The following is a 25431-nucleotide window of genomic DNA, read 5'->3' on the forward strand; positions in this document are numbered from 1 at the left end:
GTTCAGAGTTGTGCCCTATCTTACCTTTTAGCCCTGGGGTTCACATGTGCCAAAATATCAGGAAAACCACCACACCATCTTTCTTTAAAAATACCCTGCTGTAAGTTTATCCCTTGAGGGACGCGGGTGGCACTGTGGTGTAAACCACAGGGCCTAGGGCTTGCCGATCAGGTTGGCGGTTCGAATCCCCGCGACGGGGTGAGCTCCCGTTGCTCAGTCCCTGCTCCTGCCAACCTAGCAGTTTGAAAGCATGTCAAAGTGTAAGTAGATAAATAGGTACCGCTCCAGCGGGAAGGTAAACGCCGTTTCCGTGTGCTGCTCTGGTTCGCCAGAAGCGGCTTAGTCATGTATGCCGGCTCCCTCAGCCAGTAAAGCGAGATGAGCGCCCCGCAACTTCAGAGTCGTCCGCGACTGGACCTAACGTTCAGGGGTCCCTTTACCTTTACCTTTAAGTTTATCCCTATCCCTCTCTGTAAAGCTGGTTTGAAGATAAAGTGCTCTGGATAAATGTTGATACTGCTTTAGCAGATATAAAAGCAAATTCTTTTATGTCTGCATCTTTTGAGGATGGGAACACTGAAGTAAAAATCAGAAATACAATGCCATATGATGGAAGGGTAGGTTTCAAAGACAAACGTTTCTGTGAAAACTAGCACCTTGTGCTTCCTGCACAGGATCAGGTTGTAGAAGAGATTAAAAGCAGAAAAGATACAGACTTGAGTTGGAATGATAAAAACAAGAAAACGAACTCAACAATAATGTTCAGTTTTAAAGAAATGAGGAAAACCCCCACAATTTTCCAAGGGCAGAGAAAATAACAAGCAAGAATAAATGCTGGATAACAGAATATTTAAAAACATGGGTCCAGCTCAATTTGTTCTTTTTATTTACAGGTTGAAATGTTTTTCTCCAACAATTAACACAAAATAATTTGACCAGGAATGTTAAGGGGCGAGAAACACAAGCTGGTAATTGTGCTTTATACACATCAATAAGGATATCTGTGGAGAGATGGTGAAAGGCAGATAGACCTATATAACTAGTAGATATTTGATTTGTCTGCATATAAGAACATAGAACAAGCTTGCTGGATAAGGCCAATGGCCCATCGAGTCCAGCATCCTGTTCTCACAGTGGCTGACCAGATGCCGGTAGGAATCCTGCAAACTGCACAACAGCATTCTGTCACCTGTGATTCCCAACAACTGGTATTCAAAGCATTTTGCCTCTGACAGTGACGGAAAAGCATAGCCATTGTGGCTAGTAGCTGTTGATAGCCTTGTCCTCTGTGAATTTGTCTACTCCTTTTTTAAAGCCATCACTGCCTCCCGTGGGAGTGAGTTCCATAGTTTAACTAAGCACTGTATGAAGAAGTAAACAGCTAACACACATATATCATGAGATATTTATTGGTGAAGTTATATAAAATTCAAATATGAGGGAATCTGGAATGAAAACCTTCATACAAAATCTGGAGTGCAAGGAGGGAAAAAATATAATCAAAAAAAGCACAGATTCATTTAAAACAAAACCATTTATCTTACAAAACAATACTATTTTCTGCTTCCCTTTTCCCCTCAGAAAAAGTTTTCACCCACAAAAGTGTGAGAAAAACAATTTTGTACTGTAAAGGATTCAGAAATGAAGAAATATTCAGGAAAGCACCTTATCACACAATAGGGAGCAAAGCCACTTTTCTATTAATCAAGAACATTGTCTCTGGTTATATAAGGAAATTATATAAGCCTGGTATGTTTGAGAGAGCACAGCATGTGAAAGTTCTTGTGAAACCTTGGTGGCTGCCAATTATAGCAGTAAGCCTTCAGAGGGCAGCAGAGGACCAGCTAGCTCAAGGCTACATCACAAACAGAGATAATTTCCTTTAGAATCTTCCTCCTGGTCACCCTGCCAGAGGTTAGTCTGCTAAGCTCCCTTAATTTTTTTTTTTTTGAAAAAAAATGAATCTTTGCCCTAAGTGTTAAAATTATACAGCCCAATGAAGCTTCTGCTCATCTGGAAAATGAAAGCTCAAGTAAAGCAAATTGGCAGAGCAAATAAATATTCCCTTCTTCTCCTTTCCTTTAAAAGCCATGGTAAAGAAAAGAGAAGGGACTGGGTAAACAGATGGAGTAAATAAGCATGTTGCTTGACTACATCAAAAGAAAACCTAGCATCCACACAGCCAAGAGGAATACCAGGCAAACACTGAGGTTTTCCATGCCAAGATTACCTGCAAACTGAAGTCACCAAGGCTTTGGTGTGTGTGTTAAAAAAGATTACTGCACTACTATTGTGCATTGTTTTAATATGTTTTTATCATATTGTATTGCATTGTGAACATTGTAAATCATTTTTTTTAAAAAAGAATAAATTACTATACAAGTCACTCACTCGCTCAAATCCTATTACTTTGAGTCGAAAATATATTTCTAGCTAGAAGGTGGGATGCAAGTACAACAAAACAAAACAAAACACAAAAACCTTGTGTTACCTTGAAGACTAAGGGTGGCATTCAAGGTAGCACTACATGAAGTATGCACATGAGGAATAAGGTCTGCTTATGCATTGGGACTTTCGCCCCTCTCCTCCTCCTGTGTGCCCTCCCGCATGCAGATCTGGGGGTCCCACCAGCACTCCACGTCAGATTAAGGGGAGCGGGGGAATCTCTTTGTGGAACTAGACTTCATTCCACACACACAATAACTTAGTTGAATCCTGTCCTAACGGTAAAGGACTCCTGACAGTTAAATCAGAAACAATTCTGCGGTTGTGGCGCTCATCTCGCTTTACAGGCCGAGGGAGCCAGTGTTTGTCTGCAGACAGTTTTTCCGGGTCATGTGGCCAGCATGACTAAGCCGCTTCTGGCACTGAAACCAGAGCAGTGCATGGAAACGCTGTTTACCTTCCCACCGGAGCGGTACCTATTTATCTACTTGCACTTTTGGGCATGCTTTCGAACTGCAGGAGCTGGGACCCAGCAACAGGAGCTCACCCCGTCACAGGCATGCAAACCGCACCACCACTTAATCACATTGAATGAAGGCTATGCCAAGTTAAGTGCCACAAGACTTTAGCCTGCTTTGCTGCAACAGACTAATGCAACTTCTGTTCTCTACTTCCAACTACCTATGCTCTGGAATTTGTCAGTAAACAAGGTCCTACATGTTAATCTGATGGAAATCTACGTGCATTGGCTCAGTTTTCATTGGAGGGGTGCATGATATTATTTCCCCAAAGCCTGAACGCCTACCCGACACCCTGCCTTGTCATGTATCTTGGCTGGATTCGACCCCATTCAAAAGTCTGGGCTGCCCCTGAGTTTCTGATTGTATACTTGCTCCTGAGTCCTATGATATGTTTGGTTATGGGAATTTGAGGAATTTGCAATTTTCAATGCGAATTGAACTGAGCTGAATTGATCTGCACCTCCAGGACCAATGTGTTGCTTGGAATGTAGCTATCATTTGGATTTTGCTCTTCTCTAAAGGTTGTGATGCAGTTCTTCGCTATTTTGGCAGTTTCGCCTGCCCTGAGGAACACCCTCCCATCAGATGTCAAGGAGAGAAACATCTGACTTTTAGAAGACACCTGAAGGCAGCCCAGTACAGGGAGGTTTTTAATGTTTGAGGGTTTTTATTATTATTATTATTACTTCGTTGGAAGCTGCCTAGAAAGGCTAAGGCAACCCAAAAAATAATAAAATTATTTTTTGGTGTTATTGGGTTAAAAATATATATAGAAATTTAAAAATTGTTATTTTGAGATATCATAGGCTCAGAAATACATATTTAAATGTGAATCTTTGGGTGGGTTTTTAAAATCTCAGTTCAATATGTAAATGTGACAGAATTTAGCCGCTCTACATTTGTAGTGGACAGACATAGAGGAGACCATAACCTACATATCTCCAAGGACCAGGGCATTGCTTTTGTTTTGTATATATTTAACTAGGAATATCTGAGTATTCCAGATACCAGTACAGGACAGTTTTCTACAACAACAACAACAACAACAACAACAACAACAACAACAACATCTTATTATTCTTTGTACACCACTTTCAGTAGCCTTCTACCCATTTATAGGTACAGTACACACTTCAAATATTTGTAAAAATTGTTCTTAAATTTGCTAATCATCATTTAACCAAACAGTATATATTTAGCACTTTGAAATATTCCTAGTTAAAACAATCTGTTGAGCTTTTCCTCAGTTGCTGTTGCTCTTCTTACAAAATCCCATAAAATGTCAATAGTTTTCAATTAAAAATGATGCCTTCTGTTTTTTTAATTCTTCTTCTATATATGTACTATATTCTCTTACAAGTAATCAAGGATTGCAGTGAGTTGTGGTTTAGTTGGCATATGTTGCAGAGAGAGAAAGGAGCAAATTTTGGGGCATTGTCAACTCCATGCTTTTAAATGTTCTATTATCTCTGTTTTTATTGCAGATTTTTGTTTTTAACTATCACCCTATACTCATTTTCAAGCATTATGACAGGGTTGCACTTTGTGATTCCAATCAAGGAAAGGCACAAAACTTAGTACTTGAAATAGAATTCAGCATCCTGTAAATCTTTCTCAACAAAAAGATAATTTTATAGTCCAGAGTTTCTCAACTTTTAAAAACTCATGCCTCCTTTCAGCCAACATAAAAATCCCATACCCCCTTCAAACCTGACTTCCCTAACAATGTTATTGAAATATTGTGACTTAATTATTATTATAATATTTTACATATATTGTACATATTTTGGTAAACACTTACACCCCTCTTGAAATATTTATATGTCGTCCCCCCACAGGGGGAGAGGGTGCCTCACCAGTTGAGAAACACTGTTCTAGTACTTATGGCTGCAACATGTTGATAATGTTTGGTAATATCCCGAAAGCCAGAGGGGAGCAGGATCTACAAGGTCAAGAGGCCAACCTTTAGTACCCAAAACAGTTCCTTGCCGCTTCCTATGACTAGCAGAATTGGAATGAATTGTGCTAAATCAGCAAATATTGCAAATCTGCTTCATTTGATATATAATATATTGGCAGAAAATGTGTATGTGTGTGTTTGTGTTTAGTTCAGCATTCAGACAACCCTGATGACTTCCCTCCTTAGTGGGTGATGTTGGGTTACTTTTCTCTAAATATATAACCATATAGTGCTAACAAAAATTAAAGCATCCGACTCTGGTTTCCAACAGACATGCAAATTTTATTTGATCAGCTGCTAAAATATCCCATCTGTCTGATACAACATGAATGTGTTTTTAAAATGTGCTTCTAAAACAAAGACTTGATTCTGAACATGGATCAGAATGTTTACTCCTGGACATTCTTAACAGCTTGACACTATATAGTGTAAATTCTGAATTTACTTTTGAAGATTAGATAAAGTCTGACTCTGAACTTCCGCTGAGCAGAAATTAATGGGTAAGTCAAGCCAAGTATTGCAGCTCCATTTTGACATATATTCCCAATTATTTCAAAATGTAACCCTTCATAGATGAGAGAAAAGACAACTCTGACTGTGAGTTCCCTCCAGATAGGTAATACTTAACTCAGAGACACAACAAACTCAGCAAAGACCAGACACTTCTCCATGGCAACCTGACCAAACAAGTATAAAGATCAAGCCTGAACAGGGACCAAAGAGTTGTTCAGACTACTATCTTATAACTACTGTAGGAATCAAGCTCCTTTGACAACGGCAGAAAAATTAAGAGAAGCCAGGCAAAAAGGACTTTCAGTCAGTACATTAAGGCAGCGATTCATAGTATGCAAACCATTGCTGGTATGCACTTTGACCACAGCAAAAACAATAGAGGAAAATACCAGAGGCCATTTCTGGGTCAAACAGGGACAAATGATGAATTAGAACTCCATGCTTTCTCCACCCTGATGTGGCATGGAGGTGAAGGGGAAGGGGAATTGTTGCCAGGTAGTAGGTAGGCATTGCTATGCTTGTACACGTTCCACGTCTCTGAGGCTTTTAGCAATCAAGTGGAGACGCTATTATTCAGAACAGATATAAACCCCCTTCCCTTCATTCCATACAATTACACTGGTGTTTTAATTCAGAAGCCTCCCAAGCAGTCTCCCATGTGGCATTTCTGAAAAAAATGTTGTGGTCCACAAGGAACTAAGGAAACTGGAAACATTCTTAATAAAAAAAAGTTTAAGTAGCAGTGTATTTGAGGAAAAGGCAAGGAGATCTTTTCAGTATCATATGAAATGAAGTGTAAATCAAGAGTACAGAGGTCCAAAACACTAGAACTCGTGGACATCCAATGAAGTTGAATGTTAGAAGTTTCAGAACACATTTTTTTTAAATTAAAAAAGTACTTCTTCATGTAGCACATAATTAAATTATGGAACTTGCTCCAACAGGAGGCAGTGATGGCAAGCACCTTGGATGGCTTTAAAAGAGGACTGGACATAGAGGAGGCAGCTATCAATGGCCACTAGCCATGACGGCTATACTCTGCTTCCAAAGTAATAATAATAATAATAATAATAATAATAATAATAATAATAATAATTTATTATACCCCGCCCATCTGGCTGGGGTTCCCTAGGCACTCTGGGAGGCTTCCAATGGAACACAAAAACCTTCAAACATTAAAAACTTCCCTAAACAGGGCTGACTATGTCTGAAGGTGGTGTGCTTCTGAATACCAGTTGCTGGAAACCACAGGAGGGCAGAGTGCTAGTGCCATGGGGCTTTCCCCACTCCTGCCTCCCATATTGGCTCTGGAGGCAGGTGGAGGGGGAGATCATTCCATCTGGCAAGCAGGAATGTTTTTGCTGATGGAACAATCATAATAGCTTGAACTTTGAATTCCTCCTGAAGTGTGTTAACCTACTCTTTTCTTTTTAATCAGCACATGTTCATGACTGCTTTTAATGATTGATCACTGAATGTATCTATGAACAGTCTTAAGAAACTTACTCAATTTGCCTACAGCAGACAGAAATCCGAAAAATTCCCTCCATAGGAGGAGTAAAAACTGGAAACCAAAAATGAAACACTGCTGCAACTTTTTTTTTAATACCTGATCAATTTCCTCAAATAATTGGGGGGGGGGAAGTATACGGTAGCCTGCAATCCTTTGCAAAATTCATTTTTCGCTCAACGTTTTTACGCAGGGTGCACAGTTAACTTACAGTGGTTTCTTGATGGTATCACTCTTCAGGTAAATCACTCCAAGTTTTAGACCTAGCGCAGACATTCATTGGAGCAGAGAATGGAGAAAAGCTGTGCCTGTACTGGAAAGAAACAAAATGAAGTATAAGTGAGTTATTTGTAAATGATCTGGAATCAGGGTAAACAGTTTGTAAATCATACTAAATTATTCTAGATACAAGTGAGTCATAACACTACTGGGATAGAAAAAGAAGTAGTCATTCTTCAGCCAATGCACAATTAACTTAAGGAATATATTACAAGTGGTGACCAGCGTTGGTTAGATAACCTTACAACAACTGGACATACCCATGGTATCCATAGCTATTTATCATGGTGGTGATATACTTCTGAATACCATAATGTGAGCAAACAAAAAAGGATGGGCATTCTTAAGATGCCTTGTTTGGAAATTTCTAAGGAACAATTGGCTGGTCACTGTTGGAGATGGACTGCTGGCCAAGATGAACTTTGCACTGAGATCCAGCAAAGTAATTCTCAGGTTTCTAATTGGATTGAGTAGAATCCAAATATATCCAAGTTCTAATGCTCTTCCCTGTGCATTGAATATTAGCTTACGGAGGTTGGTGGGAATCTTAATTAGATTTGGATGTACAGTGCAGGCGAAGCATAACAGAAACCGTGAATGCCAATCTTTTGCCTTATTTACAAAGTCCCTTTAGAAAGGTATTGTCTCTCGTTACAATGTCACTGACCCCATTAGGAAACTACTGAATCTGATCGAACACAGCAAGGCAACTAAACTCCCACTGACAATTATGTCCCTAGACATCCTCAAAGCTTTTGATTGCCTTGAATGGATATACCTATTACCGGTAGTAGTACTAACGTGAAATTTGGCCCCATCTTCTTACAAACCCTCAAACAAATCTACTCCCATGCCTCAGCAAAATGCAGGACTGACAGTATGGACTCTAATTCCATAGCAATCCAAAGAGGTACAAAACAAGGATACCCACTGTCTCCCTTCCTATTCATTCTGGCTCTGGAACCTCTAGCAGTCCAAATCTGAGCAGCCACAGACATCAAGGGAGTGAAAATAAAAGGCAGAACCTATAAATTAGGGCTCTTTGCAGATGACCTGATGGTCACAACACCAGACCCCATAAACACAGCAACCACCCTAACCAAAAACTCAACACATTTGCAATGGTATCGGGCCTGCCAATAAACTCTGCAAAATCTGAGGCTATGTGTTTTACCCTCCCCCCATCCAAAAAGAATTTGCCAACATCACTAAGATAAAACTGCCGCACCAAGTACAGATACCTAAGGTAAAGGTAAAGGGACCCCTGACCATTAGGTCCAGTCGTGACCGACTCTGGGGTTGCGCGCTCATCTCGCATTATTGGCCGAGGGAGCCGGTGTATAGCTTCCAGGTCATGTGGCCAGCATGACAAAGCCACTTCTGGCAAACCAGAGCAGCACATGGAAACGCCGTTTACCTTCCCGCTGTAGCGGTTCCTATTTATCTACTTGCATTTTGACGTACTTTTGAACTGCTAGGTTGGCAGGAGCTGGGACCAAGCAACGGGAACTCACATCGTCACAGGGATTCGAACCGCCTACCTTCTGGTCAGCAAGCCCTAGGCTCAGTGGTTTAACCACAGCGCCACCATACCTAGGGGTACAAATAACCAGAAACTTCAACAAACTATATCTCCACAATTACAACCCCTTGTGGTGACAATCAACAAAGACTTGAGAACTTGGAACAATACCAACTTCACCCTCTCAGACAAAATAGCCATGATCAAAATGATCACCCTCCCAAAATTAACCTACCTATTCTAAACCCTCCCCATCTGGATTCCCGCAACCCAACTCTGCAAATGGGAGAAAAAAATTACACTCCTTTATCTTCTCACACAAAAAGAACAAGAATAAACGCTAAATACCTACACCTTGCCTCCTCACTGCATCGCCAACCAATCCCATATATTCTAGAAGACGAAACAAAACAATGGGTACACCTGGAGAGAGACATAATCGAAAATACCCCCACCATAGCATACCCAAACAAACTAAGGAAAATCCCCACAACACTAAACAGGTTCTCACAGACCATGCTTAAAGCATGGAAGGAAGAAGCCAGCAAACTGTCCCCAACTTCCAGCACAAAACTTCCAGATAAAAACCTGGCAAGCCCAAAGGCTTATATCGTCTAGCAGGCTTCTACAAAAACAACAAACCCACATCAACACAAGAAATACAAGACAAACTAGGGGACACCCAAATGCCCTGGCTAACACACCATCAATTACATGCCTTCTTAAAGAATCCAGTAGTAAAACCAGCAGCAACTAGGCCCTTGACAACCTTTAGAAACCTCCTCCTAACAACAAAGGGACACAGCAAAGAGATGGTATCCACAATATACAAAATACTGCTCCAAAATCCCACAGACCCCCTTGACATAATCAAAAAACAATGGGAGGATGACATAGGCTATGAAATTAACCCCACCCAATGGACTAGAATGTGGTCCAAACCTCCCTTTAAATCCGTATCAGCTAAAAGAAAAGAACTCATCCTGAAACTCACTTACAGATGGTACATAACACCATGGGAACTAGCACTGGTATGTCAGGAGCCTCACCAAAATGCTGGCGAGGATGCACCTCCACAGGCACATACCTCCACATGTGGTGGGAATGTCCCCAAACCCAACTCTTCTGGGCATCAGTCATACAAGAAATAAGCAAAATAACTAAACAAGTATTAGAAGTTACCCCAGAACTGGCCCTACTGAACATCTTCCAAAATAATAATGCCCACTCACATTAAAAAGAGCTCATAACCCATCTACTCTCAGCAGCCAGAAACATCATAGCCAGACACTGGAGAGACCTGTCAGGAGTAAACATGGACCAATGGTACTGGTATCAAATAGTAAGGGAAACAGCCTTACTAGAAAAACTAATCAATAAACGGAAACTGAGATGGGGACAAATAGAAGAAGACGCCTTCACCCCGGTATGGTTCCCTTTTCACAGCCCAACAAGACAACAACAAGAATCTGCTGGCAGCATATGAATCAATATGGCTAACCTGACCCCAAAACCACCCTCTCATGCACACATAAACAAATCTCACTACAGCCAACCAAAGACAACCTACCACACCCTAGGTCACCCCCAACCTCTCTCCCACCAAGGAAATATAACAAGTGAATAGAAAGAGAACCCACACAAGTGAAACTGACACAAAACCCCACACATACACTAAGCAGAAAAATAGAAGCATTGTCACCCCACTTTACCCTATGCACCACCCCCTTCCCCCTTCTTTTCTTCCCAACCTAATACAGCATGCAACATTAATGTCTCACAACAAATATAACTGATTTGTAGAAAACACAACTTGAAAAAAGAGACAATGCACACATTTTTTGTAAAACTAAGAAATCTTTAATAAAAATTATTTTAAAAAGAAAAAAAAGAAAGGCAAAGCATGCTACTAAAAGAAATAAAGCTCCCAAACTCAGAAACATAGGAAGCTGACTTATGCTTTGTCTATCTAGTGCAGTATTGTCTACTCTGACTTGCAGTAGCTCTGCAGGGTTTCTGCAGAGGTCTTTAACAATGCCTGCTACCGTATATTATTCTTTTAATTGGAGATGCCAGGGCTTGAACCTGTTCTAGTTACCTTCCATACCATGAATGAGTTAAGAAGAGCCTGACACCAAAGAACCCTTGCCTTTTAAACAGAAGTGAAAACATGTGCAGATATTCTTGTATAAATTCTGAATCTCTTATCAACGAGGTATACAATCATTCATGTGTGGTTCCAGCAAGGATAACTGCTAAAAATACAATACAGTGGATGCTCGGGTTGCGAATGTGATCCGTGCAGGAGGCATGTTCGCAACCCGCAGAGTTTTCAAGCCGTGTCTGCGCAAACACAGGTTGTGATTTGGTGCTTCTGCGCATGTGTGAGCACCGAAACCCGGAAGTAACCCGTTCCGGTACTTCCGGGTTCGGCGCGGAGTGCAACCCAAAAAGACGCAACCTGAAGCGGCTGTAACCCGAGGTATGGCTATAATAATTTCTCTACTTTTCATAATAGATGTTCTCTTTTAAATAGCACTGAGGTCCTTGAAGATGAAGTTTTATATGCTCATATTTTCATATGCGGTGTTGGCTTGCAAAGGGAATAAAGTCAGCAAAAACGTTTTGGTATTTTATAAAGGCAATGCTGATTAATGGCCTTTCTACTTAACTCCTCATACTAATGCTTTGATTCTCCTCTTTCCCCCTTTCATAAATTGGATTGTGACCCTTCATCACTTGTTGACCTCCTTTCCTGAGCTGCTCATTAATCAGCACCTCTTCTCTGATATGGTCTGTCATATCCTATTACTTACAATGCACATAAGCAGAAGGTACATCTACCCTGCACCTCACACCGTACATACACGGTGGAAAGTATCTAAATTTTGTTTCTTTCAGAGTTCTCTTTCCTGCAGATATAAATTCTAACAAATCAGCATATCACCAGTGTTTCCTTCCCCACCTCTGATATTTCTTTACTGAAAGAACATCTCTGTGAGATATCTACTGAAAGAAAATATCTTTTCAAACTTTTTAAACAAATGAGTTGAAGTTATCCCTCACCTTGTCTGATTGGCAGATGGAGTCAAGAGAAAAGGAAATTTGAAATTTCATGTTCTCGGTGATTATGGCTGGGTGTGGCAGTCTTTATTATTAGGATAGCACCTCCTCTTAGAAACATTCATTCCCAAACCAATTCTGGAAAAGACTGTCATATCCTACAAAAATGGAACTCCTAACACAGAATCTAAAGAAAATAATAAAGACGTCATATGCCAATCAGGTGTGCCATCTCCTAGGGGCCAAGCCCTTCCCCCCATATTTTTGGGGAGAGGGTGCCCCCCCCCATGTTCAAAGTGGGAGGAGTTTCAGTGGCTGGCTTCTCCTCCTCCTGCTGCCATGGAGGGGAAGGAGCGGGGAAGCAGTCCCAGGCTGGGGAAATGCACAAAAGGAATAAATCCAAAGGGCAGAAGCAATCATGCCACAGATTCAGTAAGTATCTTCTGCAGAACTCTTCTGCTAAATGCTGCACCCACAAAGGCAAATATATTAAGAGGTGTATTTGCAAACTGATTCAATTGACAAGAGAGCTTCTATAGCAGATGTGGGAACCTGTAATCCTTCAGATGTTGTTGAAGTACAGCTTGCATCAGCCTTAGCAAGCATGGCCAAGCTGGGAGCTCTAGCTGCCCGTCACTTCCCTCTACAGCACATGCAGAAACTGTCTTCTTGACCACTGGACTCATTATTGTTCTTGTCTGCTCAATCCACCAGAGCCTGTTTTTATATGCAGGGAAAGTCCCTAACTCACCGATGGTTTGAGATGCATTGGCTAACCTCACCTGGTATAGCCAGCCAGTCAAAGGCGTTCCAGAGGTGTAGCCACTGTTGCATGCTGACAGCTTCTAGGAGCCACAGGTGAGAGCTTAGTGCAGGGTGAAGACCAAAGGTGTATAAGCTACCCCAGAAGGAACATGACGTGCCCCCCAACAGAAGTACTAATCCTTCCCTAATGCCCCCAAGGGGGGGCAGATTGAGTTCATCAACCTGGGAAGGTAGCCCATCTAGGATAAGGAGAACTCTGATCCTAAACCTCTGCTTGGATTAGCTCTCTGAAAACAAGTGGAAACCAATTTTGAGAAAAACAAGAAAATGTAATCCCATAAAAAGCTACTGTATGCTTCTGTTATTACCTACCCAGTGCTCTAAAATATTAGCTGATGTTTTCTCACCATTGGTTTACTAGTCCCCTATATCTGGACTATGGTGTTTTGCAAACTGTGCTTGGTGCCATAGCCAATCGTATATGGATGGAAATTGCACCAAGAATAATCTAATGACCCAATTATGTTCCTTGCACTGAGAAGACATTTTTGTGGTGGTGGACAAACACAACGAACCTGCAACAATGAATGCAGAATTTCTAATTTGGAAATCATTAAATTAAACAGGTAGCAGAGGAGTGAGGAAACTACTGAAGTTTGCCAGAAGTGGACCCAAGCATTTTGTCTACCATAAAGACTATAGAATACTACTAAAGACCAAACATTTATTTCTCAATGAGCAATAATTTCCAGGTGGACCATTCAAATTGGACTGGAGGCTGCTGCAGTTTGCTAAAGGATAGGGCAGATTCCTGGAGGCCTCTGCAAAAAAAGTAAAAGAAAAACATTTTCCTTCTTTTCCCAAGGGCAATCTTCTATTGAAATCTGGAAATGCAGTGAATGTTTATACAGTAAAAGTCTACATCGTGTTCCCATTGTTTGTCACACAGTCTCTCTTACTTATCTGTAACTAGTTCTCTGTTGCATTTTCATCTGACACCCTATAAAATTTCACTTTGCTCAAGTTGTAGTTCTTGCTCAACCAACTGCAGCTCAAATTTGGCACTGAGAAACGTAAGCTTTCTACTCTGTCACGATGAAATGAATTTTCAGTTCCTAGAGGTCAAACAAGGACAAGGGACAGAGTATTTATTCAGAAGCTTCTGGAAAATTATTGTTTTTCTATTCCCTAAAAAAGTTGATTTTGAAGGACTGTACTACCTAATGGTCAGGGGTCCCTTTACCTTTACTAGCTAGCTCAGAAAGTTATGGATCTTTACCTTTTATATTCCCAGTTTCAGTAACAGTATCCTTTACATGGCTAGCCCCCATCAGCACTGGAGGGTTAGCATTAGGCATAGCCTACCTATGGATCTGAATTTAAAAGCTCACTTGGAAGAATCAGTAGCCCATTAAACTGTGTTCTGAGAGCTCCGAGGACTGTAGCCCTGATAGGGGCTAGCCATGTAAAGGATACTGTTACTGAAATTGGGAATATAAAAGGTAAAGATCCATAACTTGTTAGCTGCCTAAGAATTCCCAGAGTTCAAGGCATTTAGATGGAAAGGAGCAACAATGTTTCCTTTACAATGCACATGTCACAGATTGACCTCAATAAGCCACAATAACTCTTTTGAGTGACTATCCTTACTTACTTTTCCACGGATCTGAGGGCAATGAAACAATCGCTGAGACAGCTATAGCGCTGGTGGCGGATAACTCATTCTGAAGCTGACCGGACATGGGTTAGAGCTCAATGTCAAGCCTACCATGTGGCGGTGGCGAAGACTTTCTTCATCGCCTCTATTGCATCTGCAGAAAACAGCAGCAGGAGACTCTTCCAGGTGGTTCACAATTTAGTGGAACCACCTGCTCCATCGGGGCTCAGTATGGGCCACATGATCTCCTGCAATAATTTTGCAGGAGTTTTTTTGCAGATAAAGTTGCTCAGATTCGGGAAGAGGTAGACTCCACCGTGGGAGCAGGGCCGGGGTGGGAGAGTGCTAGAGTCCTGTCTAGTCAAGTTGCATGGGATCAATTCCAATCTGATACCTCCGAGGATGTGGACAAGCTGCTTGGACGAGTGAAACCAATCACCTGTCTCCTTGATCCTTGCCCATCCTGGCTAATAAAAGCTAGCTGGGAAGGGCTGGGCGATGGGCTTCACGGGGTGGTGAATGCTTCTCTCTGTGAGGGAGCCTTCCCAGACCCGCTGAAAGAGGCGGTTATTAAACCGCTTCTTTAAAAACCATCTTTAGATGCGGCCAATATGGCCAACTATCGCCCAGTCTCAAATCTTCCATTCTTGGGCAAGATGGCTAAGCAAGTGGTTGCTGAACAACTCCAGGCACGCCTGGAAGAAGCGGACCATTTGGATCCCTTCTAGTCAGGGTTCAGGCCTCATCATGGGAATGAAACTGCCTTGGTCGCACTGGTTGATGATCTCCAGCAGGCTAGTGACAAAGGTGAGAGCTGTTTCCTAGTTCTGCTAGATCTCTCAGAGGCTTTTGACACCATCGACCATAACATCCTTCTGGACCGTCTAGAGGCTGGGAGCTGGGGGCACTGTTATACAATGGTTCTGCTCCTTCCTCCTGGGCCTTGTTCAGAAAGTGGTGGTGGGGGAAGTGTTCAGACCCCTTGGCTCTCACTTGTGGGGTGCCTCAGGGTTCTGTCCTATCCCCCATGCTTTTTAACATCTACATGCAGCCGCTGGAAGAGATCATCAGGGGGTTTGGGCTGGGTGTTCATCAGTATGCGGATGATACCCAGCTCTACCTTTCTTTCAAACCAGAACCAGTGAAGGCGGAGAAGGTCCTGTGTGAGTGACCGGAGGCGGTTGGAGGATGGATGGCGGCTAACAGATTGAGGTTGAATCCTGACAAGACAGAAGTACTGTTTTGGAGGGACAGGAGGTGGGTGGGTGCGGAGGCCTCCCTGGTCCAGAATGGGGTAACTGTCCATGGAGGTGCAGGTCAATTCTGTGTCCTGGGCAGCTGTTTATCAGCTCCATCTGAGACCCTACCTGCCCTACTTGCCAGAGTGGTGCATGGTCTAGTTATCTCTTGCTTGGACTACTGCAATGCACTCTATGTGGGGCTACCATTGAAGGTGACCCGGAAACCACAACTAATCCAGAATACGGCAGCTATACTGGTGCCTGGGAGCGGCCGCCGAAACCACATAACACTGGTCTTGAAAGACCTACATTAGCTCCCAGTACGTTTCCGAGCACAATTCAAAGTGTTGGTGCTGGCCTTTAAAGCCCTAAATGGCCTCGGTTCAGTATACCTGAAGGAGTGTCTCCACCCCCATCGTTCTGCCCGGACACTGAGGTCCAGTGCCGAGGGCCTTCTGGCGGTTCCCTCGCTGCGAGAAGCCAAATTACAGGGAACCAGGCAGAGGGCCTTCTCGGTAGTGGCTCCTGCCCTGTGGAACGCCCTCCCACCAGATGTCAAAAAGAAAAACAACTACCAGACTTTTAGAGGACATCTGAAGGCAGCCCTGTTTAGGGAAGCTTTTAATGTTTAATAGATTATTGTATTTTAATACTTCTGTTGGAAGCCGCCCAGAGTGGCTGGGGAAACCCAGCCAGATGGGTGGAGTATAAATATTATATTATTATTATTATTATTATTATTATTATTATTATTATTATTATTATTATTATTATTAGCTGCAAAATAGTTGTGCTAGCGCAAGGATTAGCACTAGCACAACAAAATCCCAATCCATCTCTTCCCCAAATCTGCTCTGGAGACTTCAAAACAGATTTAGAGGGTGCATGGGAGAGGGGGAGAACATTCCGTTGCACAAGGAGAAATCTCTGTTGACCTTAGTGCTAAGTTGCATATAACCCTATACTTCTGTTGATGCAATCTAGAATTGCATTATACTTTTTAGCTACCACACCACACTGCTGATTCATGATCCTTGTCGCGGGTACTGTTACCAAGCAAGGTGTCACCCATCCTGTGTCTGTGCATTTGATTCTTCCTACCTAAATGCAACACTTTACATTATCTCTGTTGAGAATCATTTCTAGTACTGGCCAGGTTCTCCATTCTGTTAAGACCATCTTGAGTTTCAGTTTCTGTATTCTAAGCCCCCACATAATTTGGTGTGATGCGTAAATTTTATGAGCACCCCCTTCATTCCCTTCATTTCATTTTTATTGATTTTTATGTAGACAAATATAAATGAAAGTAAAATACAACTGAACCAAATATAAAATAACCAAACACCTCCCTGAGCATTAATCACTTCCTGGTTTCCATCAACATGCCTCACAGGTAGTATACATTGAATAAAAAGAAGATCGACAATGAGCAAATTACAAAGTGAAAGAGTTATGAATTCCACAGCCTCACATACAGGACATACTCGAAGCACTTTTTCATTTGTTTAACTAATAAAGTTAAATCAATCCCTGACAAATCTTGGGACTTTTTATGCCCTCTAAGGACATGGCATTCTATCCATTAATAAAGATGTTAAAGAGCACCCAAGGCAGAATCTAATGACACTCCACATCACTTCTCTCCAGTTTGATAATTATGGTATGGTTAATCAACCATCCACAAATCTAACTAACAGTACTATCATTAAGTCCACATTTTATCAGTTTGCTGATAAGAATATCATGGGGAAAACATGCCAAATGTCTTGCTAAAATCCAGATATACTGCATCTATGTCATTCTAGAAGGCTAATCTATATATATATATATAAATGTAGGCATTGCGCACGCGGATGAAGCAGCCTTTCTCCGTAACCGCTGAACTGTAATGTAACAAATTTGGCCACAACGTTCCATGCCCATCAGTGAGGGATCTGGCATAAAAAAAATTCCAAAAAAGCACAGCTTTCACACCTAAAATAGTGAATAAACGCAAAAAAAGTGGTGCCCAAATTAGACGTCACCAGCAAAAGCTCTGAAGACTCCAGCAGCATCCAAAAGAAAGTCAGATTGCATGCTGTCACCAGCAAAAGCTCTGAAGGGCGGCGCCAAATAATGACACCATCAACCAAGCAACTGAAACCACCAAGGTGGCCATTACCAGACCCCTAGGCCCCTGCCAGGCTGCTAGGCCCCCATTAGGCCCGGGGGGGGGGAGAGGGCGAGCACCCAGATCGCTGGCCGCAGTATGGCCTTTGTTTTATGTAGGCCCCTAGGCCCCTGCCAGGCCCCCACTAGGCCCGGGGGGGGAGAGGGGGAGTGCCCGGATCGCAGGCCGCAGAATGGCCTTTGTTTTATGTAGGCCCCTAGTCCTCTGCCAGGCCACCAGGCCCCCACTAGGCCTGGGAGGGAGAGGGCGGTGGTGGGGGGAGAGGGACAAAACAACTAAAAAAAACCAATCCACAAAAAAATACAAAATACACAACAATACATACCAAAATCTCTAAAACTACATACCATACCAACTACCCACACTACAAATATACCACAACACACATACACCACACACACATCTTAAACCCTACCCACTTCTGACCCACAAACAAAAACCCCTACAAAACTAAATAAAATACCACCTTAATAAACAAACCTCTTTAAAAAAACCACCATAAAAACCCATTAAGCCACATCTATCTATCTATCTATCTATCTATCTATCTATCTATCTATCTATATGTAACAACTGCATGCAGGAGAGGGGGAATCACAGGGATTATCCGAGGGTGGGGGGAGGAAGGGACAGGAAACGTCATGAATCAGAACAGGGTGGGGGAAATCACACTTCTTAAAATTAAAAACATAAATAAAACTACCAAAACAAACAAACGAAAATGCACAATCATAAGAAGACCAAAAAATAAAAACCATAAATACAAGCACAAAGTTGAAACATCCGGAAAAGCATATTTCTCAGGCTCGCCAGAGAGGTTAAAAGCAACAAAAAGGGCTTTTATGGGTATGTCCGTAGCAAAAGGAAAAACAAGGAAACAGTGGGGTCACTCAGAGGAGAAGATGGTGAAATGCAAACAGGGGACAGAGAAAGGGCAGAACTCCTCAATGCCTTCTTTGCCTCAGTCTTCTCCAAGAAAGAAAACAACGCCCGACCTGAAGAATATGGAGCAGATGATTCAGCAGGGGAAACACAGCCCAGAATAAGTAAGGAGGTAGTACAAGAATACTTGGCTAGTTTAGATGTATTCAAGTCTCCAGGGCCAGATGAACTACATCCAAGAGTATTAAAAGAACTGGCAGAGGTGATTTCAGAACCACTGGCAATAATCTTTGAAAATTCCTGGAGAACAGGCGAAGTTCCAGCAGACTGGAGGAGGGCAAATGTTGTCCCTATTTTCAAAAAGGGGAAAAGAGAGGACCCAAACAATTACCGCCCAGTCAGCCTGACATCAATACCAGGAAAGATTCTAGAGCAGATCATTAAGCAAACAGTCTGTGAGCACCTAGAAAGAAACTCTGTGATCACTAAAAGTCAGCATGGGTTCCTGAAAAATAAGTCATGTCAGACTAATCTGATCTCATTTTTTGACAGAATTACAAGCCTGGTAGATGAAGGGAACGCTGTGGATGTAGCCTATCTTGATTTCAGCAAGGCCTTTGACAAGGTGCCCCATGATATTCTTGTAAAGAAGCTGGTAAAATGTGGGCTAGACAATGCTACCATTCAGTGGATTTGTAGCTGGATTACTGACCGAACCCAAAGGGTGCTCATCAATGGCTCCTCCTCATCCTGGAGAGTAGTGACTAGTGGGGTGCCACAGGGTTCTGTCTTGGGCCCAGTCTTGTTCAACATCTTTATCAATGACTTGGATGATGGGCTTGAGGGAATCCTGAGCAAGTTTGCAGATGACACCAAGTTGGGAGGGGTGGCTAACACCCCAGAGGACAGGATCACACTTCAGAATGACCTTAACAGATTAGACAACTGGGCCAAAGCAAACAAGATGAATTTTAACAAGGAGAAATGTAAAGTGCTACACTTGGGCAAAAAAAATGAAAGGCACAGATACAGGATGGGAGACACCTGGCTTGAGAGCAGTACATGTGAAAAGGATCTAGGAGTTTTGGTTGACCACAAACTTGACATGAGTCAGCAGTGTGATGCAGCAGCTAAAAAAGCCAATGCAATTCTGGGCTGCATCAATAGGAGTATAGCATCTAGATCAAGGGAAGTAATAGTACCACTGTATTCTGCTCTGGTCAGACCTCACCTGGAGTATTGTGTCCAGTTCTGGGCACCACAGTTCAAGAAGGATACTGATAAGCTGGAACGTGTCCAGAAGAGGGCAACCAAAATGGTCAAAGGCCTGGAAACGATGCCTTATGAGGAACGGCTTAGGGAGCTGGGTATGTTTAGCCTGGAGAAGAGAAGGTTAAGGGGTGATATGATAACCATGTTCAAATATATAAAAGGATGTCATATAAAGGAGGGAGAAAGGTTGTTTTCTGCTGCTCCAGAGAAGCGGACACGGAGCAACGGATTCAAACTACAAGAAAGAAAATTCCACCTAAACATTAGGAAGAACTTCCTGACAGTAAGAGCTGTTCGGCAGTGGAATTTGCTGCCAAGGAGTGTGGTGGAGTCTCCTTCTTTGGAGGTCTTTAAGCAGAGGCTTGACAGCCATCTGTCAGGAATGCTTTGATGGTGTTTCCTGCTTGGCAGGGGGTTGGACTGGATGGCCCTTGTGGTCTCTTCCAACTCTATGATTCTATGATTCTATGATTCTATGATATTATATCAAAACACTAACCAAAATCAAGTTATGCAATCATTACCATTCAAAACACAAATGACATCTATAATCCCCCCCCCCAAAATCCACAGCAATGTGTGGCCGGGTCAGCTAGTAATTGTTTGAAAATTGAAAGGGATAAGGTTGGTCTGCCACGAGTTGTTCTTGAGAAACCTATGCTGGCTTTTTGTGATCACAGTGTTTTGCCCAATCCTGTCCTGCCCCCCAAACCCCCCCCCCCAGATTTGCTGCTTAATTATCTGTCCTGGAACCTTTCCAAGTATGGATGTCAAGCTGACGAGTGGGTAGTTGCCTGGATCCTCTTCCCCATTCCCTTTTAAAAGTTGGGGACATTTGTCTGCCTTGCATCTTGTGGCACTTCACTCATTTTCCAAAAAAAGAAAAAAAGAAAAGAAAACTATGACAGATAATCTGAGATCACTTCTCCAAGTTCCTTTAATCCCCTATGATGCAATCTGTTATTAATGTTACTAAAGCATTTCCAATAGCTGGGTGAGCATTCATTTATAAATGTAGGTGAAGGGGTGAAAAGGCGGAGGAATCAGTCCTTGCAGGAGGGAAGGCAGACCTAATCCAAATGCATATCAAACAGGAGAAGAATTAGGGCCAAGACACCAAGGATGAACAGGTCAGGCAGGATCAGTGGCCAGGTCCAAAGATGAAACAGCACATGACTTGAGATGCCTAGATAGCAATAGGCACTGAAGTGGCATGTGTCCAACTGTTAGTAAACAAGGCCAGTTGGACTAAGCAATAGGCTTGGAAGAAAAGAATTCATAAGAGCATGATATGCTCTTTACTTGAGATGTTGAGATAACTCATCATTCAGAGGGTTTGGTTGATCAGAGAAGGGTTCTAGTTTAAGACTCAATCTTCCTGTTTGTCGTCCTTGCAGGAAAATATGACCCAAGTAATGACTAGCTAATAGCTCTTTTTTTTTTGAAATATTTTTATTCCTTTTATAAAATTGATAACAAAGACACAAACAATATTAAAACAACACAAAACGGGGGGGGGGAAACAAAATTTCAAATTTTATCTTATTTCTATTTCAATCATTGTTATGTGGACTTCCCCAAGTCCCCCCCCCCCTATCTGATTTTCACTTCTAAATCCTCTTTGGCAATTTCATATATCATATTCTTGAACATTTGTATACAACTTAACCATTCTTATAGATTCCTACCCTTCCCACCCCCTCCACCCCCAGGCCTCCCCCTGCCACCAGAAGGCCCCTGGGTGAAGGAAGACAGAAGCGGCAGTCCTTTTAAAAATTATACCTTTTCCCACCTCCCCACCCCGCAGAACCCCCTCTGCCACCGGAGACTCCAGGATAGAAGAGACGGACAGAGGTGGGAAGCTAGTGACTAGCTAATGGTTCTTTACTTCTTCTTAAAAAAAGAAGTTTATTCGCACTTCAGATAAGCTGAGAAGTTCTAAGTCACCTCTGGCTGAGGAGGCAGACAATAGATTGCAGTCCCTGTTGGCTGATCCAGAGCTGTGGTCCATGTGCAGCTGCTTTAATACGGAGAGAGCATTTTGGTAAAGTGTCCCAAAGGCAGAGAATGAAACTTCTTCATGCAGAGATAGCACAAATTCCACAAAGAGCTGCTGCTACTAGAAGGAGAGTTGCCACCACCTAAAATCACCAAAGATTGTGAAAATGAGGAGAAATTGGCTGTGTCACAACAATGTATCCATCCAATCCATTGCTTTGGCTAGTTATGACAAATGAGTTTTAGGAACATTTCATTGCCAAGGAACCCTGTCAAAATATTGGTGATTTTTCCAAATCTGTTCAAAATCACAGATATGTCAACTGAAGTATGAGAAGAGGACATTATTTTTCAAGAAGCAGAAAACAACAACAAAAAACAACATTAGAAGAAAATGACAGGTCTATTTTCTGAAAACTAGTTCAATTTACTGATACTTTGCTGCTATCTCAATTTCAACAGCATCTTAGGGCCAAACTACACATTATGTTATCCACGCTTTTTAAAATGTGTGCTATTTTAATTGTAAAGGGAAAACAACTATGGGCCCCCCATCTAGAACATGCTTCAAATCTAGATTGGGGCCCCAGGCCCATTTTTTTCTTCCAACAACAACCACAAGATCCCCATGTCTGCTATTTGCTCCTAAAGGTGCTGATTGTAGCACCTGCGCTTTGGGGCAAAGTAGCAGCCAGGGAAGCAGTTTTGGTGGGAACCATGCGGGGGCCCTGATCTGGATCAGGAGCACATTCCAGTTTAGTGCTTCACGTGGCTACTTTTCCAATGAAAGTTGCCAGCTTAAGCGTGCATGTGCATGCATGTGTGCGTGCTCGCACCCATACCCACACACCATGTAATTTGGCCCTTAGCTCCAGTATTCAGCAAATAGTTTACAAACTATTTGCTACCACTGAACTGTATGAACTGAAAGCACACCCTCCCTGCTGGGTGCTCCTGGTTATTTATTACTATTCCTCAACATAACTTGCAGAGAAAATATGTCAAGCGGTCAATACAAAATTCCTTCATATAATGCTGCTTTCTGCATATTCTCTGAGGTTACATAGATATTATCTTCATTGCATAAGAGGTGGATGGAAATTATCAGCAGATTATTTTGAAGTACTCCAAGTGTTTCACCCAGAGAATGTACAAAACAATTGTGGCATATGCACAGTTCTCAAGACCTACAGACCTATTAACCAGAAGATACAGCCCAATGATTATACAAAATAAAGTTGAGATATGCACATTCCCCAAAGCCTGTTGGGGACTATATATATTTACCAGGAAATCTGCACAATTTCCTCTTCCTGGAGAAATTATCAGTTGTTATTCGCATTATTGTGAATTGGATTGTTGTTCACAATCCAACTTACATTACATCAACATATATATAATTAGTATATGCAAATTTTATGCAAAATGACATTCTTGTATGCCTAGCAAAGCTTCTCTTTATTCTCAGGATCCACTGTTAGGAGTGAAGAAGAACCTGTTGCTTCACATCATACAACTTTTCATTACCATACCATGAGGCAAGGTGAAGTGACCACCACAGGCAGCAGATCCCAGTGTAGATCTTTATATCGAGTTAGGTGCAAATTCACTTGCTGTGTAGATCTAACAGGTCACTATAATCTAAACCTCACATTTCAACCAGGTTAATTACAGGGAAATATTCCGGGGTACTGACTAGAAAAATTCACTGCTGTAGACGTTATAAACAACTTTATTGTGAAGGAGGTTCAAAGCTACTCCAGATATAAACGGCTGTTAGCAAAGGTATATAAAATAGACTAACTATAGAAGAGTTACTTGTTATTCTGCCTACAGCACTAACTGTGAAAATACACAATTGGTAATATAAGAAAAGCCTGCTGGATCAGGCCAGTGGCCCATAGGGCCCAGCATCCTGTTCTTACAGTGGCCAACCAGATGTCTTTGGGAATCTCACAAGGAGGACTTGTACACAAGAGCCCTATCCCCTCCTATGGTTTCCAACAACTGGTATTCAGAAACATACTGCCTCCGACAGTGGAGATCTGTCATACTCAGAGTAGAGCAGACCCACTGAAAAGCATGTGTCTACGCTACGTATGTATTAGTTGGGTATCACCCAGCATTGATAATTCCGCTTCAGCCTCACTTTTTGTAACAAAGGACTAATGTTAAAAGAACTGACTTCAATCTACAGCTGCAGCTCCTGCAGACAGAATCTCTCCAACAGAAAGCCACTGAGAGATGCATCATTTTATTGAGTTTTGAAGACTTCAAGAGATCCAGAATTAGAAGTAATCTCCAGTCTCAATAACCCGAGAGCTCTACATGAGAGGCAGAAGGTATCAGGAGAATGGCTGTACTCCGCTGACATTGATTTCTCCAGACTTTTGTCTGTGTTTCATTTGGAGGTGGTTACTGTTACAAGTAGCATGAATAATGTCTCTGTTAAAAACAGAGCTTCAGTTGTCTTACATACCCCCTGGTAACTGAACATCTAATAATAGCAAGACATTCTCAGGTACAAAATCTGCCTTCCTCCCAGACATACATACTGCATATGCTGTCTCATATGACTTTCAATGCCTCACCGAAGAAAGTAATGGTAACATTTTTATAGCTCTGCCTTACACTCCGCGGAAGCAAAGGATAAGACTATATACTATCATATTTTGAGCTATGGGGAATTTTAAAAAAGAAGATGAATAAGAAGACTACTTGTTAGTCACTTGCTACACAAAGGTCTCCAAGTTACTTAACTAATGCTACCTCCACACTGTCAAACTGTGTGCAATTCCTGTGCATTGAATAAGTCAAGCCTGTGAATACAGCGGGGCTTATTCACAAGTAAGATTTACCTTTGAGGAAACATACACAGTACTGCACAATCAGTCTCTAAATCAGGCTTCCTCAAACTTGGCCCTCCAGATGTTTTTGGCCTACAACTCCCATGATCCCTAGCTAGCAGGACCAGTGGTCAGGGATGATGGGAACTGTAGTCTCAAAACATCTGGAGGGCCGAGTTTGAGGAAGCCTGCTCTAAATTAATGCAGAACTCTTGAAAACATGACAGTTCTTTTTTTTTGAGTTGATTTAATATACGTATGCTGCTTTTCAAACAAAGTTGAGTTGAAAGTAGCTCACACCTGTAACACAGCATTTTTTTTGTTCAAATTGTTTCTCTTATATACTGATATGTACATTCTTTTTCACAGAGCTGGAAGTCTTCTATTGAATAATATTATGGGTGCACATAGCTCTTTTGTTTATTTACTATGGTAGAGTTGCCATGTTCGCCAAACTGAAAATCCGGACAAAGTTGTTGAACTTTTTTGTACTGTACTGAATTTTTTTAAAATTCAACAACTTGTCTGCAACCAGAATGAAATGCAGCGTCTGAGCCTCATAGTAACATTTTGGGCTAATTTAAAGGGCTGCAAAGTCCCAATACCTAAAATCGCAGAACCAGAAAGAGATAGCATGGAGACAGGGACACAGACATCCTTTCCTCTTTTCTGCATACAATTATTCTGTTCCAATTACTTTTTTTAAATAAAAAAACAACCCCTAAAATATAGCTTTCCTATCATATGAAAAAGGAAATGCCATCCTGTTCTAAACATGTGTTCTTAG

General features: G+C 41.9%; 2 protein-coding genes across 29 annotated transcripts in view; one reads left to right on the forward strand and one right to left on the reverse strand.

The window, feature by feature from the left end:
- QTRT2 (queuine tRNA-ribosyltransferase accessory subunit 2) overlaps window positions 1–25431 on the forward strand; it is a 179659-nt gene that overhangs the window by 143083 nt on the left and 11145 nt on the right. The gene's annotated exons all lie outside the window — the stretch shown is intronic.
- Window positions 1–25431, reverse strand: part of ZBTB20 (zinc finger and BTB domain containing 20) — a 520201-nt gene that overhangs the window by 56975 nt on the left and 437795 nt on the right. For 24 of the 28 annotated variants that reach the window (XM_035115408.3, XM_088668206.1, XM_035115410.3 and 21 more), the window contains one exon: window positions 7161–7262. In XM_035115408.3, the coding sequence (XP_034971299.1) occupies window positions 7161–7225 (65 nt within the window). In that variant the 5' untranslated portion in view covers window positions 7226–7262. The remainder of the gene's footprint in view (window positions 1–7160; window positions 7263–25431) is intronic. The other 4 variants (XM_088668208.1, XM_088668207.1, XM_035115416.3 and 1 more) reach the window with 1 other exon arrangement.

This window comes from Zootoca vivipara, chromosome 4 (assembly GCF_965207765.1).
Source record: "Zootoca vivipara chromosome 4, rZooViv2.hap1.1, whole genome shotgun sequence".
In the NCBI taxonomy this organism is placed as follows: Eukaryota; Metazoa; Chordata; class Lepidosauria; order Squamata; family Lacertidae; genus Zootoca; species Zootoca vivipara.